Source organism: Phlebotomus argentipes, unplaced genomic scaffold, assembly GCF_947086385.1.
Source record: "Phlebotomus argentipes unplaced genomic scaffold, Phlebotomus argentipes genome assembly contig_5, whole genome shotgun sequence".
Lineage (NCBI taxonomy): Eukaryota > Metazoa > Arthropoda > Insecta > Diptera > Psychodidae > Phlebotomus > Phlebotomus argentipes.
This window is the reverse complement of record NW_026776165.1, coordinates 7,574,028-7,594,404: the sequence shown is the minus strand read 5'-3', so window position 1 is coordinate 7,594,404 and position 20,377 is coordinate 7,574,028. Positions and strand designations below refer to the sequence as shown.

Sequence of the window (20,377 nt, the reverse complement as noted above, 5' to 3'; positions counted from 1 at the left end):
CACAAAATCATCGCCAGACGAAGATTTGCCGACGCACTGCTTCGTGCGGCTCCGATTGTTTTTCCGCGAAGACGAGCCAGTCACACAGTGTCGACATCACGAGGAGGGCAGATCATCTGGTCAGCAGATCAGGCCACATCCCGAGATGCACTCCCAGTTAATCCGGTGATCCCATCGCAGTGCAGTGAAAGTGCGCGGCGTGACAGAATCGTGAGTGGCGCATGGGAAGAAGATGACACGTTGGGAATTTCGGTCAAATTGCATGAGATAAAAAAGAAAGTTTCCAGTGAGTCTCAGCGCTTCCACTCTCACCTGGGCATTTATTGACACTCTCTGTGTGCGGACGGAAATCATGGCGTACAAGGCGGAAACGAAGCCGCAGGACTACAGCTTTGTGGTGAAGAACTTCTTCGCGGGCGGTGAGTTTGTCCGGGAGTCTCCGGAAGGCTTTTTCCTTCTGGGATTGGGCGCGCACGAAAGTGCGTCTAAACATGCAAAGAGTGCTGCGTTTTGTGAAATTTCTTTCCTCTTCGCCAACTTTTACCGCGAAAGAAAGGGAAATTGATTTCACATGAAGCGACTTGAGTGAATTTTAACACTTCCCAGCAAATTTATCGCTCCGCTGAGCTTCTGCGGTCAGAATTCAGGCGAATCCTCAGCATCCTGGCGATACCTGAGGCCTTGCCTGGGGTAGTCAAAGAGTGCCAACCACTCGAGATTCCACCTGAATGACTGGCCAAAGAGTGGAAAATTGCTGTGTGTCGCAATGAATCTTTGCTCGGGTGTCTTTGGAGAAGAAGAAAGTTGCACAATTGTTGGCTGAAGATGACGCGCGCACTCTTCAAATAGCCATTGTTTCTCGACAGGAGTGGCGGGAATGTGCTCGAAAACGGCCGTGGCGCCGCTGGATCGCATCAAGATCCTCTTCCAGGCACACTCGAAGCACTACAAGCACTTGGGCGTGTTCAGCGGACTCAAGGAGATCGTGCTGAAGGAGTCCTTCTTCGCTCTCTACAAAGGCAACGGGGCGCAAATGGTCAGGATCTTTCCCTATGCAGCCATCCAGTTCACGGCCTTTGAAGTCTACAAAAAGGTGTGTCACAATCAAGGGTTCAGAACTGGTTTCCTGGACAAGATTCTCATCATTTGTATTCCCTGGATTACCATTTGAATCAGTTTATACATGTGCACAATTTTCATTCATTTTCTTGTAAATCACAGTTCTCACGAATTTTGCAATTAAACTTTCCAATTTGCATATAACAGCAAATGAAATTGTTTAAATGCCTTTGAATTGAAATTCTAATATGTTTATAGAGAAAAATCGTATTTAATATGGCTCTTAGAGCCCTTAGATAAGAAAGAGATCGATAAAAGATGAATATTTTCACTGCAAAACACATTCAAATGCTTCAAAAATAATGTATTGAATTAGGAAAACAGGGTTTTTCGTAGTCAATTTTTGCTCTTAAATTGGCTAAAATTTCTAAAACCTCATTCGGTTTTTACTGTTCAGAGTTTAAATTACAAAATTTTAACCAAAATAGGAAATTGATCAATTACCTTCATTTTAAAACTCAAATATTGTTAGGTTTACAATCATTTGATAATGATGAATATTGGTCTTATTGGTAAATTGGGAAATTGTGTCGCCAATTCATGCGGATTGAAGGTGCAATAGAACCAAAGTTGCGACGTTTAGATTAGATTAGAATTTATTATCTGATTCATAACATTTTGCTTTGGCTTTTTATTCTTTTAAATAAGTGATGAATTCATTGTCTTTCACTGTTCTATTGCTGAAATATGAATGCAAAGTTGGCAAGAGCAATCAGAGATAGTCAACAGAATTGCTTTCCATTAATATTTACTGAAGAACTCTCACAAAATTGCTCCGCCAATTTATCTCGCATGACCCACAAAAATGCATTGATTGCTGTTGTAAACAGTTTTCTCGCTTCGGCATGAGTGTTATCAGCTGTGGGAGAGCGGCTCTAATCTGTGCACTTCCTCTCTCTGCAGTACCTGATCAATGTCCTTCCGCCGTCTGTGATGTACGTGAAGCACGCGGACAAGTTCTTCGCGGGCGCCGGCGCCGGACTCACGGCCGTCACGCTCACGTATCCGCTAGACGTGGTGCGCGCCAGGCTGGCGTTCCAGGTCACCGGTGAGCACCGCTACTCAGGCATCGCCAACACGGCGGCGACGATCTTCCGCAACGAGGGTGGCCTGCGTGCGCTCTATCGCGGCTTTGTGCCCACACTCACGGGCATGGTGCCGTACGCCGGGCTGTCGTTCTACTGCTTCGAGATGTTCAAGTTTGCGTGCATGAAGTACATGCCGCAATTCACGTGCAACACCGAAGAGAGGAACACCGGTGCGTATTTCTGGCCAGAGGTCAGGCCATTCTGTGGCTATTTCTGGGGACACGCAAAAAGCGATTGACGTCTTGTTTGCGCTCCTGGAATAACTCAATGACTAGAATATAATGCCTCTTTTTCTCCCCACTTCCAGGCGGTCTCGTACTCAATGTGCCCTCTAAGCTGCTCTGCGGTGGCTTCGCCGGCGCCGTGGCGCAATCCTTCTCATATCCTCTGGATGTGACGCGAAGACGAATGCAACTGGCCATGATGAATCCCGACACGGCGAAGTTTGGGTGAGTTAATCAATATCAGTTGCATTTCCCTTTCTCGAGCTTTTCTGGCTAACATCTTAAGCTTCCAAACACTCACCCAATATATATATATATATATATATATGTATAATTTCTCTTTCTTGCTCACACACAAAAATCCATCTCTTGCGAAACAAATGCGCTTATCTCTGGTGCTGGTGCACAAAATAACCACGAAAAATGTGTATTTTCTACATATATTTCTTCTCGCGAAAAAATGGCAGAAGGTAAAGGAAATTAAAATGCTAATTAAGGTGTTATTTTTGCTATTTATAAATTGTAGAGTTATAGAAAGTTTATTACAAAGCATCATTCACAGTGCTTTTTTTCAGTTGAAAAATCACACGAAAGTGACTTTATATTCATTTAGAGTGATGAGTTTGTAGTTTTTCGCATCCTCTCTCAAGAAGTGGGTCAAAGTGCTGCTAAAAGATTCATGTTGAAAACTCTGAAAGACGAACTTTATGACATTTTGCTGTATAGAATATTATTTGTGTGGTTTTATCGAGTTAGACACTGTAATATTACAAAAATTTGACTTTCTCAGAGATTAAATTGCAGAATATTTCATGATTTCATTCTAACGTGTTGCTAAATGACTGAATGTATCCTGACTTTGACTTGAACTCACGCCACAGGGATTTTATCGTCATTCTTTTAATTTAGAAGAAGACATTGTATTTTGAGATCCAGGTGAAATAATGCAGGTGAAAAACCATGGATTTGAAAGGCAAAATTTTAAAATAATCTCACAAAAAGTTATTAACCGTTCCAAATTCATTCTTTTCATTCACATAAATACTTTTTTCCATTATAACAAAGCTTTTTCCATGTGTTTTGTACCAACTTTGATCAATTCTAATCAAAACATCACACTAAAGCTCTCCTATCTGAACTTTTATCGCACAATTCTTCGTGAATGATGCTTTTGAGTGTTATTTGCGTGCCTCTCTTGGCTGTCTTGGTGTTGTTTGGCTTCTGGGTGTCAATTTTTTTTCATGAAAATCTCATCTACAATGTTAATCTTCTCTCGTTCGTCGTCTAGCATGGGTATGTTCAAGACTCTGACGCTGATCTACCGTGAGAATGGCATCATCAAGGGACTCTATCGTGGCATGTCCATCAACTACTTGAGGGCCATTCCGATGGTCGCCGTGTCCTTCTCAACATACGAACTCCTGAAGCAGGCGCTCGCCCTGGACACGGGCATGAAGATCTAGAGGAGTCGTCTTAGATTAATAAGGCTTGAACGGTGCTGGAATTTTCTTACCAATTTATATTATTTTAACGATAACTGAGACGGGTAAAAGTGCGATGCGACAATGATCATGACAAGGATGCATTCCGAAAAGTGGAAAGAGAAAGAGGAAAAGTAATTGTCTTGAGCTTTATTTCTATACTTTTCTTTACATTCAATTGCAATGACAGCTTTCCTTCACAAATTCCTTCCCGTTTAGCTTTATTTTTTTTTCTCTCTAAGGACATTACAATATTTACAACACATTTAGTGGTTGATATTTTGTCACACAGATTTTTAATTTCTTAGGTCTAACATTGTTTACATTAGCTTCTCTACATTGACTTATCGTATAATCAGTTCCCATTAGATTTGATAGACTTTGTTGACAGTTAACCTCTGGGGAAGGCGCGCAAACAGTGTTGGAAAGGAAAGGACGTTGCATTGTTGATTTTTTTTGGAGATATTGTTGATTTGTTAAATGGTCACAAAGCAGTAGATGAGCAAGAAATTAGGAATAGTTTGTCGGTATGCGAGAGTATTTTTCTAGCGCTCAGTCGAAGGACCTTCGAATGATGGATAGTATTAAAATTCTTCTTTTTGAGTATGATGACAATAAAGGTGTAATTAAGTTGACTGAGGATCTTTTACTGTCCAACTCTATGTTAAATTTACCATGAATGGGTTCCTGTTCTTTGGTACATAATGCTCTTGAAGCAACATCTATAGCCGTTTAAGTCTGCTCTATTGTTCAGGACATCGAATGCCACTTAAAGCTCGATTTTATTCCCTACGAGAGTAATGCCAGTTTAAAGTTCAGGGCTTCAGAATTGGGGGTGTGTTGTCTAAGTGTGCTGATCATTGGCAATTTGGGGGACTTTTATCTAAGCCGACCACGCCATCACGACCTTCTTGAACGGCACGAAGACTCCGTGGAGTGGCTCACTGCAAAAGAGAGATCATTGTCAAGGTTCTGTTGGACTGTCGCCATGGCTGTGAAGGACTCACCAGTCGAAGAACTTCTTGCCGTCTATCGTGCCGTCGCAGTCGCCATAAGTGGTGGCCAGTTGGAGGCCAACGAATGTGTTCTCCTCCCCGGGATCTATGTAGGAATCCATGGAAGCCACTGGACCGACGTAGCGTATCCTCCCGATCACCACGCGCCCATTCTTAATGATTACCTTGGCCAGGTGGCCTGGCTTCAGACACTTTGGCGTGCGCGGAAGGAAAGGCAGTGACTGTTTAGATGGGGCAAAATCTGAAAGAGAAGAATCGACCCAGGAAATTAGGATGAGCATATTGAAATAACCTTTTAAAATTGCTGAAAAAAGAATATTGTGTTTTGAAGCAATCTAACTAACTTGAAACAATCAAGTTAGAATCTGTATTTCGTCAGAAATCCACTCAGAACTCCAGATAAAATCTTGGCTATCGATTCGAAATTACCAAACTAAATTGACCACTAACGTTACTATCTTAGTTTACGTGAACTTCTGATATTTGAAAGCTACAAGGAAAGCTATGAAAGTGAGGGATTAAAATGAGGTGTGATAATGTCCCTAAAAGTAATATATCAATTTAATAAAACGTCCGAATAATGGGAAAATTAATTTGCTCATTTTCCGTAGGTCAAAGAGCGTTTGCTTTACGGCGAAAGCATTATTCTCTGTCAGCTTTATGATCCACGTGAGAAAATTGGCTTATTAAATGTTCCATCATCGTAATTTGGTCGGAAGATAAATCGCCTTGTTTAAATTCTCTCACCTCTGGGAATGTCGTTCTCTGAGCACCTCCTGTTGACCGCCTTGACCTCTGGCAGCGGATGCATGGGCTCGTGTCGGATGATGCCGTCCACGGAGCGTCGCAGGAAGTCCTCGGCCTCGTCCAGGAGGCTATCCGTGGAGCCACTGGAGTCACCATGGCTGCGGGTGAAGGAGTGCGCGTGATAGCGCCTGGCCGGGCACATGCACTCGTGCCGGAGGTCCGGCAGGGAGCCCTGCACGCCCCGGCATGGCTCCATGGACACTCTGGGCGTGTAGTGCATGCTCTCGGAGGGACGCAGCGGCCTGGCCTGGCGGCAGATGGCACAGCGCACGGAGGGAACGCTCCTGGAGCGATGATGGCGTCCCATGGCGGAGTAGCTGCGCGTGGAATCGAAGGATTCGCCGCGAGTGGCGCCCCAAAAGGTGCCTGTGATGGGCGTTTGCGTGCCGAAGCTGGTCTCATTCACCGTCCACTGCGAGGCTGCGGCTGAGTTGAGACTGGCGCTGGGCGTGATGCCCCTGGTGGTGTAGTCCGGGGTGCGCAGGAAGGGGCCCTTGTGGTAGCCAGGAGACAGATTGCTGGCGTTCTCCTTCCGCTCGCCCTTGGCCTCGCCCTCGTGGCAGAGATGGTCAGCCGAGCGCGAGAGTTCAGGTACCATGCTGGTGAAGTGGATGTCGCTCAGAAGCACCCTCCGCGCCTCCTGCGTCTTCTCCGATGGCCTGTAAAAAGCGCCCCCGATTAGCGCGATGTCTTTTTTTGCCAAAAAGCCGCTTTTCATTCACTTTTACGACTCTTTGTTTTTCCTCTGAACCTTTTTCCCATCTATTTATAGCTCGTGTGGGGGTGGAAAATTACTGATAAACATGATGTTCCAACTGTTGTTCAGAGGGCGGAAAATCAACAATCAACATTAATAACCAACCTTTCAATATACTCTTTACTATCTCCATTGATTTGCCTTGTCTTTTGTGTGGGATAAAAATATCCACTCTCCTGTGCCGAGAATTTAGATCAAGTTCAGCTTGAGACATTCAATTAGGGGAATTTTCAGTCAATTAAATTTCCGTAACTCGAAGGATTTTGCACGCTTTCCCGCCAATTCCTATTTAATTGAATGTTGCGTGATTCATGGAGAGAAGCTTTCAACTAATCACCCGCACACTCTTTCTCTGTCGTTTCTGGGATTTGCCAGAATGTGGCAAGAAGAAAAGCCTCAAGAGTATATTGATGGATGGCTTTATGCTAGAAAAAAGACAAGGAAACACTCCTAAGCGGAGGTTTTCTTATCTTTCTTGAGCCTTACGAAAATTCACAGTGAAATTTCAATTCAAATGCTGCTGATGAAAGCATGTGAATTTTAAAGATTCCTTGTCGAATTATAAAAGAACTCAAACAAAACGCTTTATATTCAAGTCATATTATATTAAAGCCAAGCGTTAACTTTAAAAAGCTTTGAAACCTATTCAAGATTCTTTTCTATCATGAAATGTTCTTTAGCAAATATACATATTTCATTATACATATTAGCATTTTTAGATGAGAAGCACAGTTTTTGTAATTCATAAATTAATTTGAATATTCAAGATATTTTGCAGTGAACAATCTGGCACCGTCGTTAATTATGCTTTTTCTCATTTTTCCGTGCTTAATTTGTGCTTAAAGACTATTTTTGAAAAAATACCTACTTTACACGTAAAAAGTTCTTATTTTTAAATTAAAATTAAGGCTATAAATAACCATTGAACTCCAAGCAAACATCCCTTCAATGACTTTGAGTTTTTCCCATGACAAACCCCGTTTATTCCCTCTTAATTGAACATCTGATGCATCAATCAATTTTGACTTGCTTTCTCTCTGGCCTTCCGTTCAATTTCCGCGCTTTAATCGCCCCGCAAATTGCATTAGCGCTCACCTGAGAGGACAGCGTCCGGCGGAAGTTCCTGGCCGCGCGGAGAACTTCGACGGCAGCGTGTACAGTCCTTCGCAGAGGCCGGCCGCCAAGTGGGTCTCGGACTGCCACTGCTCAGGCAGCGCCGATATGTCCGTCTGCGCCGAGCTACTCCGCTTGGGGCCCGCCTGGATGGGCCTGGGCGTCCTGTACTGCGTCCCGTGCTGGCTGCGTGCCGCCGAGCGGGAGAACTTCACGCCGAACGGGCAGCGGCTGTAGCGCGAGTGCAGGAGCGCCTCTCGGTGGGCCATAGGTCGGTAAGCCGGTGGGTTGGGGCAGGTGTTCCTGCGTCCCTTGTCCATAATGCCCTCCTCGGCAATGCCGCACTTTGATATGTCGGTCTCAATCAGGACATTCGCGTTGGTCCACTTTCTGCCGAAGGTTGGGGCGTTGTCGAAGGTGTCGAAGCTCTCCTCGCGTCGCATGTCGTCCTCCTTCTCCAGACTACTGAAGAAGCGATCTGGCTCCGAAGTGTCCGTGTTCTGCTTCTCCAGGACACTGGAGCAGGACTTTATCTCCCTGCGACTGATGTCTGGCACGTCCGGAGGCTGCTCCTCGCTGCCCAGGGAACAGAAGTTCACGAGCACTGGAGTGCCAGAGGAGCCAGGCGCTTGCCAGGGTTCGTAGTCTGAGATGGAGACCAGATCCTCTTGCAGGAGATCTTTGTTGTCATCGGAGGAGAATATCAGCTCAATATCGTCCACTTCCTCTTGCTCCTTCTGCTCAGAGTCCTTCTTCTGCTTCTCCTGGCCGTCCTCCGCGTCCTCCTGGGTAGGAGCTTCGGCTGGAGTGATGGCACCCTCTGTGAACACGGAATTGTCCCCATCTGAGGAGTTATCGTCAATGTCCAGGTGGAGATTCTCATTGGAGTTCTGCGTGATGTTAATCTCATCGCCTGACTTCACCAGTGTGAGATTCTCCTCGGAAGTCACATTGATCTTGAGGGATTTACCCTCAGCCTTGATGGTTTGGGTCTCACCCTCATCAGTCTCTGCAGTCTCGGGCTTGTGCGCCTCCTCTTCCTCTTCTTGCGAGGTCCTCTGTGTGTTCTGCTCAGAGCTACTGCTGCTGTCCACTTGAATGTTGGACGACACCTTGATCTTCACGTCAATCTTGGAGGCCATGCCTCTGATTTTGCCCTCCAGCGCCTCTCCAGACGGCTCAGCCGTGACACTTACAATCGGATCAATGGTGATCCTTGGCGTTTTGTCACGCTCCTTTGGCGACTTTGCAGCCTTTGCCTCATTCTTTGGTGTCTCTTGCGGGGACTCCTGAAAGTCAGTGGGCGATTAGGGATACTTGGAACTCACTTACTTGTTTCATGTTTCAGTTAGAATATGTAACAGCAACTTGAAGGGCTTTCCCATTTGCCCCTTGAAGGCTTAATTTAACTTGAACTCTCTACACACCGCAATTCTGCGTTCCTTACCGGACGACTGGCGCGGAAGATCTTTCCCTGCTCGATGTCGCTCTGCACGTGAATCTGCTTCTTGAGCTTGTCAATCTCCCGCCTAGCGTCGTCCAACGCTGTTCGCAGGGACACAACAGTCTGGTGCAGAGCCCTGACGGTGTCCAGGGAGTGGACAGTCGGGCAGATGCTCACTGGTGTTCCTGGGCAGCACACCCCCTCGCAATGGCTTCCCTCCTCCATGCGATCCCATGCATGTCCTGAGAGCCCACCTGAAAGGGGTTCCCATTGATTACTTCAACGGCAAAGTGCTTTTCCCGCACCCGCCAAATTTCACTGAAGCGTCAAAGTATTGATTTGTTCGAAAGAGTCTCTATTGTGCTGCGTAATTGAATAGGAGTCACTCTGGGTAATGAAGAGTTGACTAGAATCACTGAGAGAAAGTCAGATTTCTCAGCAAGAGAAATGTGTAGTGTTAACAAGGATGTTTTGAATTTCACGGGGTTATTTGAACAATGAATTGCCATTTGATTCTGTGAATTTTGTGACAAAATATGAGACATTTGAAGAATTTAGTCATTGCATTAAATAATGACTGTTATTATGTGTGGAAAATGATAATTTTTCCTGAGTATGTCATTTTGCTGAGCATTTCTATGCTTTTTCCCTTTAATTCACTGGCAAATTCAACAGGACGAGAGAGAATGTCAAACTACAGTATAATCAATTGAACTTTGACGCGAGCGTGTGGGATGGAAATTCAATTAAAAATACGACACGGCGAAAAGGGTGGAAAAGTGCCATTGGGAGATGATTAAAAATGAATTTGATGAATTTTTCAGCCAGACCAAAAATAGATTTTTGCACTCTTGATGTGGCAAAAGTGCAAACAAATTGGCGCCAAGCGGATTACAAGAAGGGTTAATTAAATTGGAGCTTTGAACTCCCAATGTTTCAGGGTTATCCAAATCGTGTGCACCTTTTGCCAATTAACGCAGACAAACTTTGCTCGCGAACAGGATAATTAATGGTCTGGCATATGGGAAAAGTTAATTTTATCGCTGGTCGATCGACTGAAAATTGGGTCAAACTCTATTATCTATTGGACCACCAGAGTGTTTGGTGTGTATGTGTGTGAAATGTACAAGAAGACGAAGAAATCCGTCTCAGGACGTCGTGAATTGATTCTTTTGCGGGCCCTGCAGAGACTGGCAGCGCGAAAGCCAGAGTTGTGAAGGGGTTTGAATAATAAATAAGGTCGTTATCACAGTAAAACACACACCCAAAGGGTGGGCAATTAGAGCCCCAATTTATAACCCATTTTAATGGAATAATCTCAACACGCAACTTGTGCCGCCCTGGAGTTGCGGTGAAACTTTCAAAAATGACTTTTTAACAGAAATCCCAGGTCTTTTGCAGCAAAAAGGGGTGTTTTGTGCACTCTTATCTCTGCCTCACTGCAGATGTTTTCTGCCTGAACACCACATCAAAGCTCAGGAGAAGCTCAATTGATTATTGCTGAGAGCTTGTGTGACATTGAAAACGACACGACGCAATTTCTCATGAGCTTTCAATAATGCACTATTGGGGCTATATTTGTGAAGTGCAGAGACCGATTTAAATTTTCAACAGCACACGGGTTTTGTCGATGCTGATGCTTGTGTTGTGATTATGAGTGGTGATAAAATTGTATGTTGGTGAGTGGCGAGGAAAATGTCTTGCAATATCGGCGGAATGTTGTGCATTTTGCACGGGGAAAAAGGGAGAGTTTCGACATGCTCGACTGCTCACATGGGCCAGAGGAAGGTTGGGAAAAAATCAATATTGTGGGCACCCCAATTGAGACTAGAGTCGTCTGTTCAACCCTCTGTCGCTAAGGAAAATATTTGGTTGGTCTTCGAGACCGAGGCATAATTTATGCCACACAGCTATCAAATATTCTTTTATTTCACCCCCAAGACTTAATTGACGATGAATATGTCTCGCGTGAGTTTGTGTCTCTCACCTTTCTTCTTGTCTTCCGTATACAATCCCTTTCACTCTGAGACTTCAATATTCAGTGCAGAGGAGAAACCACCGTTCCACTTCAAATTACACAGCTTCACCATTGAGTATCCAGTGGGGAAAATGTGCCTCAGAAGTACGTCACTGATGTGGAAAATACATAATATGTCCCCAAGGATTTCCCTTTGGCAAACACACCACTGAGAACACGTCGACGGATCCGCACGGGCACAGAGCTGAGTTCAGACTGACTCGGTTGCTCGCAATCCACTCGCGAAGGCTTTCTCGCCCCTCCGACGCGTCTGGGAAAATCGTGCGCTTTTCCCTTCCAGTCCGGGAGTGGAGGGAATTCTCCTCGGGCAGCCAATCCGACTGACCTTCAGCCGCTCTGGCTTTCCCAGGTGATTTGCCGAAAAGACCCACATTTTCACCGCTCTTCCGTGGCGCTTTCTGTGCGGAAAAGTATGACAAGTGTCTGAAGAATGCCTGGGAAACTTTCAGAAATTGCTAAATTGAAGAACAAACAAACACACCACGCGATATGACAATTTCTAAACTAAACCACTACTGAAAATTCACCTATGCAATATAATGAATAATAGAAAAGATTGATTAGGACAAAAATCCTCTCCTTTAGACAATCAAGATGCTGAAAATCGATACAGAAATACAGGAGATAAAAGCCTTTTTATGGGTGAAAATAACGCGTGCAAAGGAAACACTTAAGGAGAAAAGCACCATGATTATCATGCAATTTTAACACAAAGTGTTTTGTGAAGTTTTCAATTACCTTGCTGTGAAAAATGTTTTGAGTTTCATATTAACTTTTCGAGTCGATTTAATGTTATGAAAATTGTTTTCGCATAAACTTTTGAGCTTAATAATAAGTTTCTCAAACTAATATTCAACAATGTCTGGTATTTTTCCCTTTCCACTCATTGGTGCTTTCAAAAGCGCCTCTTCGTCTGATTTGTATGGATTTATTGTCCAACAACTTGATGAAAAGACTCTTGAGAGAATCTGATTGGAATTCTTGGGACAAAGAAGGGTATTGAGCGCAATATTAATGAGGAAAATGTGGTGAGAAGCGCAGCATGACTTGCTGAAGACCCTGCAGAGAATTTCCCACTCAGACGCGCTCATTAAAGTGGTGTATGACAATTTAATTGAGGCACGCGCCAATTTTCACCCCTCATCGCCAAGGAAAGTGTATAATGACATGAGAGAGGTGGGGAGCCGTCGCTGCGAAATATAAACAATCCCTCAAGGAGACGAGAGGGAAAAACATCCCCTGTGATGACTATTTATGCCTCCATCTCCACGATGTCCAGCGCGCGAATCGACCTGCAAGTTGTGCGCATTGGCATCAAGAGTGTCGGGAAGCTCGCGCTCTCCCTCAAGTTCAAGTTCACTGGAAAGTGAGAAAGGGCGGGCAGAATCCGGGGACTCTTCCTTCAACTGATTGTGAGGGCCATTTGGGACGTCCCTTCCAGAAGTGTGGCAGGAATTGGGGCAGCGTGATTGATTTACTTCAGAGAGAGGGAAGAAAATGTTTCAGGTGTTTTCGCGTCTCTCCGGGGGTTTTTCTTGCATGCGCAAGAGTGATTTATGGAAATAATTTGCCGCCATGTCTCAATTTGGGACTTTTGGGGAGATTTCGGTGGGTAAACAGAACAAAGAGCTGCAAAAATGGGAGAAAATCTTTTAAATTTCGCCTCGAAAAGTGCTCTAAGACACTAATGTGGAGAAGTATAAACGTATGATTTAATTTTTAAATTATTCTTATTAATTCTGTTCAATTTAATGGTCGATTTTGCATACGAGTAGTCTGAATTAAAATGATAATTGAGGTTAAAAATCGTATCACATCCGGATAATAAGTTTGAAAGTCCTTTAAATTTACTCAGGGCTGAGAATACACTTGTTAGTTTCTTGCATTTTCAAAAAAAGATGAAGGAATCAATCTAGGCAGGCATTTGAACTACATTGTATCTGTGGTAAAAGGTACAGAATATAGTAACTGATGAACCCCTTGCGACCTTTCAGTGCGCGGCCTCAGAGTGGTGCTGATCTGAGCTGTGTCCACGCTGCGCGAGTGTCTCGGCTGCGCGTCGAACAGGTGAGTTTTGTAGTAGAATGAGTTTGTGTGCGTGTTCATTCTTAAAATTGACGGCAATCTCTTGAGGCGCACGAACTTCCCATTAGAGAGAGAGTCTATTTGGATGTCTCTCGCAACTATTCAGAGGCGAATCCCAGAGTCAGTGAGTGTTTGCGTGTCAACCGATGCGGTCAGGCTCATTTGGCGCGCTTTTTTCATCCGTTTCCCACCTCTAGAATCACCTGAGATTCTGAGACATTTTCTGTTACGCAAGAGCTGCTAATGAGGATTTTACAGTGATTTTTGGTGTGAAAAGACCGTGATCTTCATAGTGTTGCACAAGTGCGCCTCTTCAGTGGATTACGTGCGATGCATCTTTCTGCAAAAAGGGATGCGGAAGTGTTCGTCAAGTATGCGCGCTTCTTGGCAATTACTCTGAACAGGGGCAAAAATGTGCAAAAGCCTCGCTGGAGACGAATTTTCAATTATAAATGAAATATATGATTTGTACCCGTAAATTCCCTCTGCCGTGTTCTTCGTGTTCGTTGTTCCACATGAATAGTTGGGTCGGGAAGAAGACACGGCAAAGGGATGGGCAATTGCACGTAGATCGTGTCATTGTTGACGGGTAGAGAATCATTTCACAAGAGGGGAAAAAAGACGAATTTGTCCTGTTGCAAAGATAGTGATAAATAGTGAATTTTGGCCACTTTCTGGTCTGAGAATGCATTTCAAGACAATGAGTGTTTTTTTCGCAAACATCATAATTTTTCCTCAATTGTTGACGCGTGCAAATCGATCGTGTGGCGTCACAGCTCATGCCTGAACTCCTCAAATTGCGATAAGCATCAATGATGATGGTAATTTTATTACAAAATGTATCTCAGTGTGTCTCTCCTTTGGCGCAATCTAATGAATTTCCATGTGAAATGTTGATTCAATTGGGGAAGAGAGAATCGTTCGTCACATGACTGGCACGAAGTAATGAATAATTTCTGGATTATTGGACGAAAGACGCGCGGGAATTGCAATTCGGGCGTGCATTTGATGAGAAAACTTCCCGACTTCCCATAACTTCCACCGTGTTTCACGCCATCATCAACGGTACATTATTTTCTTGTTCTTCCTCCAAGTTTTTTTTTGCTTCTCTCCATCTTCTGCACGCTGGCATCTCTCTGGCTCTCGCACTCCTTTTCCACTCTATCGCATTTATTTCTCTATTTTATTGCTTATAATTTATTTATTTACCTTCGTTTCTCCCCGTTTGTGCGCCAACTCTTCTGGGATCCCAGAGAATGTGTTGTTGTGCAAGGAGGGCACCTTGTGGAATGGGTGGCACCTTGCAGGGAGAATCCCTGATCTGCCTCAAGAGCAGATCTAGAATATTTGTGGGGGTTTCTCTTCGGTGATTATCCCAATTCTCCAGTCTCTGTGTGGCATTTATAAGTTTTTTCTCGATATACAAACAAGTTTTTGAGGGCAAGGTCACCTAAGTGGTTTCACAGTTTTTTTTTCTCCTAACGTTAAAGCTTACTTTGCTCTTAATCGTCAGTTAAGGAACTGAAGATGATCTCTCTACCATTTTGTGTTCAGAACATTTTTCTGCTGCTATTCAGTTAAAAATTTTTTTGTATGTTCAAATGTAATTGTGTGTGACAATTTCACGAGACCTATTAAAATATTATGATGAGTCAAATTTCCAAATTCAATATAAAGAATGAGCACTTATTATTGCCATTTAACCGGCCATAAAATGTTATATTATATTATTAAACCACGCCCACCTATAAACTCCGCCCATTTGCATGTGCAACTATTGAATGCTGAGACTGCAGAAAAGCCAAGGTTTCAAATTGAATGTTCTGAAGTGTATTTCCATATTGAACAAAATCAATCTTCAGTTTAGAAAGCAATAAATTGACATTGTTTAGAGCCACGACTCTGGAGGCGAAATGGCCAATTGCCAAATTAACGATGCCATGAATTCCCAGATCAAGAGATCCTCCTTCGCTCTGCATCATCTTCCAGTTCCCAATAAGAAAGAATTCTCTCTCTCTCTCTTCTCAGCTTTCTGAGTCCGATAAAATATTACCGCGGGCTTGTGAACAAATAGTCATGACAAAAATGGATAAAAAATGCGTAGAAGACAGTTAGGTTGTGGAGGCACATCTTTGGTCTTGAGCGGCAATTCATTAGTTCCTTGACTCTCATGGGAGCTTCTTCGTGCATCACCTTGGCGCGAGATGGTCTCTCCATAATTCTAATTACGGGCGAAAAATCAGTTTTATCTAATACATTGTGTCATGCCAGAGGCTCCGGAGGTATAATTTTTCGCCAAGTCTGACATAAATCAATCAAATATTGCCTCTCAATGGATATTGTTCGCGCTGTTGGAGAAAAAATGGGCATCATCGCGATCTTATGAACACACGCACACAGAGTTTCCGTGGCACTGAAGATACGATGATGGTTGTGCGAAAGGTAAAAAAAAGGTGGAATTCTAGAGCAAATTGATGGGAGATTGAGAAGTGATCTCACATTTCTTTCACCTCCCCATCATCCAATTAACAAATATCAATTTGAGATGCTGGGCGGCTTTTCACGGCTGGACGGCGGTTGGATTGTATAAAAAAGCGAAAACTCTCTTCACGCCTGGGAAATGCATTCCGCCACAACACACTCACTTGGCCAATTTCGAAGGCAATTACGCAGACGAAAAAAAAACAGAAAAATAGAAAATATATGGCAAAATATTTTGACTTGATTTGCCACTTTAAATCACCATATAAATTTCTCAGTATAAAATCTCCAGCGGATTTTCCATGCCATCACGTATCGGTGGTATTAAATAAATCACTCGGCAGTCTCAATAGGAAAGTGATTAAAGTTGAAAGAACGGTATTTCGATATGAAATATCTCACATTTCTGCCCACTTTTTATCGCCATACAAACGCATTTTTGCCCATCATCGAAACCACACTTGCGCTTCTGCTGACAGAAGAATGCTGCAGAAGTCCTTCGCGTCAGCAATAGCGACAGGACTCCTTTTTTAACTCCATCTTTGCCTCTTCAGATGTTCAGTGATCAAGTGCAATCGATCGTGCTGAGAGGACATTAACAGCTGAGGTGTGAAATGCGTATCTTCCCGGTGGATCTTGTGAGTGGCGTGTGATTATGTGTCGGCAGGGTGGATAGATCACAGAGAACGAGACAATATGCCATCGGGATTCCGTCCAAATGGGATTTCAGCTGCTGCACACACACCAAATGGCCATCTCAGTGAGTAGATCTTTTTTCTACCCAGATTTGATGGCTTCATAGTTTAAGGACGGATTGCTACAATTCAGAAGTGTGATTTGTCCCTTTTTTCAAATAGTTTAACATTTTAATCACAGAACAGAACAATTAGGATTGAATTTCGTGGGTAATATTTTAAATTATCTTAGTTTTTTTCACACTTTTTAAAAAAAAGGTCAGTTTCATTCCATTAAATCTACAAATAGGTCTTTATTGCACTTCTCAACTCTACTCATCTCTTCTATAATCACTTTTCCCGCGTATTCTCACCTTCGCGGGTCAAATATGAAAATTCCTCGTGGAAGGTGGGCACAATTATTTCAAATTAACAGGCAATTTGGTAGAATTATAATTAAATTTATACTCTTCTCTTTCGCTTTTGACACCATCCGCGGTGAACTCACTCAGTTTCTTTTTATTAATGATTTTCTCTGATTGATTCGCGTCCGTGTTGAAAAGATGGATCGCGAGAAGAGCACTAATTGAGGAGGCGAAATCGAAAAATTTTCCCTCCTTTCGCAATGGGTGCCAATCAGTTGGGCTTTTCACACACACTCAGTCTTTTCCAACATTGTGGCTGAGAGTGAATTCCAGATTAATTACCGCCAGGCGCGAGAGGAGGACGCGCGGGAAACGTCATTAGGCCGGTGCCCAAGTCAGTCACAAGTCGGGAGGCTAATATTAAATTTAATGATGCTTGTGTGCTCCTCAAACGAGGAGAGAAAAGGCCATAGATAGCAAAGATTCTCGGTGGTTTGATGGGAACCGGTTTGCTGGGTGGACAAAATAGCTTCTTATGGGCCAAGAACCGCGTGTAATCGTTAAATGGATTCACGGGTGAAATTTTGCGCTTTTCCACAAACGCCGCACTGTTGCGCGATGCTTTGGGTGACAAACAAGCGCTTCTTGTGTCGCACAAATGGCCATTGATAGAGCTTACGTGATCGCGGATTTCGTGTGATATTTGTGAAATGCGTAGATCACGATCGAAATATACCAAATTCGAATTCTATTCCGCTAATCGCTATCGTGGTAGAGATCAATAAAGTGCAACATGAGATTTTCCTTTCAATGCTGCGTGTACGCGGAGAAAAAGATTACTTGGACTCCCAGAGATGAATGTGAAATTGCTCGCGGGCACGCCAAGAAGTTTTGTGGTCGAATTTGGGGCGCACACAGTTACAGGAATGCTGCGAGCGCGCTCGTGCTGGAAATGTCACAGACGGAAGAAAAACCTTTTGAACCGCCACACGAGAAATGTGGAACTCTGCACATTTCGTATGCAAGAGCAAATTGGCTAGGAGATCATCCAATTTGTAGCTCTAGATGCATATTAATTGACACTGATAGTGCGGTGATGATGATGGAAAAACGTTGTGGCCACTCTCACATCCTGCGATTAAAGAGTCATTAACATTGGGATGGAGAAAAGAGATCAAAAACTTGCCACCAATTTCCCCTTGTGCCAACTTTCATGTGTACAATTGTGGCCGATAGAGAGAAAATTTCATACATATATGCACGTGTGGAGGGATTTGAAAAGCTGGGAAAAAGAGGCGAAACACGGCGCAATGTGAATTGCAACCAGAAGGCATCAATTTTGCAAACGCATATGTTCTCAAATGATCATCTTTAGACGTTGGTATTATTTTGTGTGGCGGCTCAATTATCACTCTCTGGCCGCAACGCCACTTTTCCAGCGCGAAATTGTGCAAAATACAGCAAAATTATCCAAGATAATCCTCTTCCGTGGGCTAAATCGCCTTTTCTCTCTCCAGCTTCTTTGTGTTTCTCGCACTGATCACGGGCAGATAACTGCTGTTTTTGAGGTGTTCTCTGACCATTGAGAGGTCTCTAGGTATTCCAAAGAGGGCGCCAAGATCAATGGGTAGACTTGAGAGATCACACTGAAGATCACCAATTTATGACTTCTTCTGCTGAGCCACAAATAGTAAGAGCGCCACAACAGGTTCCTCAGCATTGCCACTGATCGCGCGATCATGAGCAGTGATCCTCCTTCCAAAGCGCAGCGCACAAAGACCTCAAGATGGTGAGAAGGTAGAGAAACAGATGGGAATATTAAATATTACGGTAATAGTTGAATGGCACGTCGTACGCATCATTCAGTGGGGCAGGAATGCCTCTCAATCGATGTGCAGCAAATCAATTTCCCAACACATACACGCACATTGTGTCGAATTCTTTATTATGCCTTCATTAAGGTGAAGTCCAACTCCTCGTCATCCATGCTTGTTAGGCACTTGATGTCACTATCGTCCTCCTCCTGACCGTCACGTCGCCTCTCGAACACCACATCTCCGCATCCGGGAGCCTGGCGGATCTTCCGGCGCCGCTGGCAGTAGAAGAGTCCCACCAGGATAGTCCCTATCGCTGAAACACTCCCTGCCAAGATGGCCCAATAAATAGGGTCGAATTTCGCAGTGGCGATCTCTGGGAGACTGGTGGGATTGCCACTGGCCAGGCACACTTCCATGTAGTCTGGGCAGCAGGAGTTCAAGTCTAGGCATTCAGAGTGACAGTCGCATTTGAGGGAAATGCCTTCATCTGCCTGATCCTTCACCAAACTCCCATTGATGGCCACTGAAGCGTTCTCTGAGCATCTGTCTCGACAAGAGTCCACTGAGAAGATCCCTCCCTCCTCCTCAGTGGTGGAAACAGTGGGCTCTGTCCCTTCCTCAGTCACCTGACTGCCACACATTGTCAACTCTACATCATCCACTGCTACATCGGTAGAGGTTGCGGCCATTGAGGCTTCGAAGATGATCTGGAAGGGCTCAGAAGAAGGCTGGAGAGTCAGATCGACGCGATGCCAGATGTTGCCTTTGTTTCCGCTGATCTCCAGCAAGGTGACTGGCTGCCTGAGACTTATAGGCATCTGGTAGACACTGAGATTGCTCACGGAGGCTCCGTACATGTGGTAGAAGAAGCGGAAGCAGCCTCTGCTGTAGGTTGAGTTGTAGACAGGCGAGAGTAGGCGTCCTCCACCATATCGGACATGACGAAGGCTTCCCACCGTCATGAAGTGACCCTGAAAAGGCGGGAAGTCATAGATTAATAAATCTATGGGCGGAGCATAGAAGAAGGCGTGGCTTGAATGATGTATGAAAAACCTACTTGTAAGGGCTTTCCTATTGTGTGATCATGTGTAGTTCCTGATCTGGGCGGTCTGCCCTGTCTCCACTGACTCCCACTCGATCTTATCCAGTTCACGTCATGGCTGTCGTCATTCGTCCATCCGCAAATGGTGACTGATTCAAAATCACATGACGTCTGAGGGCCTACTCGCGTTTCTCGGCAGCTCCCCAATTGTCTATCCCAAGTGCTGCCGTCACAAAAAGCCTCTCTGGCTCCGGTCACTTCGAATCCGGGCAGACAGAAGAGCAGAACACTGAAAACTCCCTCTCCGGGCTCAATAATTCCGTTCTTCGCTGGCTTGGGCTTTGAACAACCGCCCTTGGCGCACAGTGGCACAGGACGATCCCAAATGCCGCTCATGCACACTGAAAATCTGCTCCCTATCAGCTCAAAAGTGGCGTCACACATGTACTCCACTGTCCTGCCTCTTTGGCGGCGCACAATCGAGCCGTGCTTAAGGTAAGGCGCCTCGCAGGTCTTGAGGGTCGGCCTGGTGGGGAAGCGACTGCGGTAGGGTGACTGGCCATCGCACACGCAGGCGAGTAGCACGACAAGGAGTCCACAACTGAGAGGTAACATTCTCCTGGCCAAGAGTCCAGCAATACTGAACGCTCGGAGGCTGCAGACGGCTCGAGCGGATGTCAGGGCGATAAGGCTGGCCAGGGGCTCCATATCGCACTTCTGATAGTCCCTTGTGGTGGCCATGGAATTTTTCAGAGAAGTGTAGCGACAGTATTGGTCGTGCACCAGTGAAGTAGAGACGCTGAGGGCTGTTTAGGATATTGTGAAG

At 44.5% G+C, this 20,377-nt stretch overlaps 4 protein-coding genes across 5 annotated transcripts in view; 2 read left to right on the top strand and 2 right to left on the bottom strand.

Annotated features, from left to right (window-relative positions):
* Positions 1 to 67: 67 nt before the first annotated feature.
* LOC132255476 (solute carrier family 25 member 16-like) lies at positions 68 to 3,928 on the top strand. Its single transcript, XM_059751533.1, has 5 exons — positions 68 to 419; positions 867 to 1,093; positions 2,023 to 2,377; positions 2,515 to 2,656; positions 3,720 to 3,928. The coding sequence occupies exons 1-5, from the start codon at positions 353 to 355 to the stop codon at positions 3,892 to 3,894; spliced, it is 966 nt and encodes a 321-aa protein (XP_059607516.1). The 5' UTR covers positions 68 to 352; the 3' UTR covers positions 3,895 to 3,928.
* A 119-nt stretch (positions 3,929 to 4,047) lies between these two features.
* On the bottom strand, positions 4,048 to 11,278 carry LOC132255475 (uncharacterized). Its single transcript, XM_059751532.1, has 6 exons — positions 11,037 to 11,278; positions 9,053 to 9,303; positions 7,588 to 8,894; positions 5,676 to 6,394; positions 4,920 to 5,169; positions 4,048 to 4,856 (listed from the first exon to the last, which is right to left on the bottom strand). Exons 2-6 carry the CDS (start codon positions 9,272 to 9,274, stop codon positions 4,796 to 4,798), a joined length of 2,559 nt encoding a protein of 852 aa, XP_059607515.1. The 5' UTR covers positions 9,275 to 9,303; positions 11,037 to 11,278; the 3' UTR covers positions 4,048 to 4,795.
* Positions 11,279 to 13,379: 2,101 nt separating this feature from the next.
* LOC132265849 (calpain-11-like) overlaps positions 13,380 to 20,377 on the top strand; it is a 27,590-nt gene continuing 20,592 nt past the window's right edge. Inside the window, exons 1-2 of one of the 2 annotated variants that reach the window (XM_059766631.1) lie at positions 13,380 to 13,543; positions 16,208 to 16,413. In XM_059766631.1, coding sequence (XP_059622614.1) covers positions 16,350 to 16,413 — 64 coding nt within the window. In that variant the 5' untranslated portion in view covers positions 13,380 to 13,543; positions 16,208 to 16,349. Of the gene's footprint in view, positions 13,544 to 15,502; positions 15,615 to 16,207; positions 16,414 to 20,377 lie in introns of those variants that run through there. The other variant, XM_059766632.1, reaches the window with a different exon arrangement.
* LOC132265959 (uncharacterized) lies at positions 18,621 to 20,171 on the bottom strand. Its single transcript, XM_059766762.1, has 2 exons — positions 19,567 to 20,171; positions 18,621 to 19,480 (listed from the first exon to the last, which is right to left on the bottom strand). The coding sequence occupies exons 1-2, from the start codon at positions 20,164 to 20,166 to the stop codon at positions 18,638 to 18,640; spliced, it is 1,443 nt and encodes a 480-aa protein (XP_059622745.1). The 5' UTR covers positions 20,167 to 20,171; the 3' UTR covers positions 18,621 to 18,637.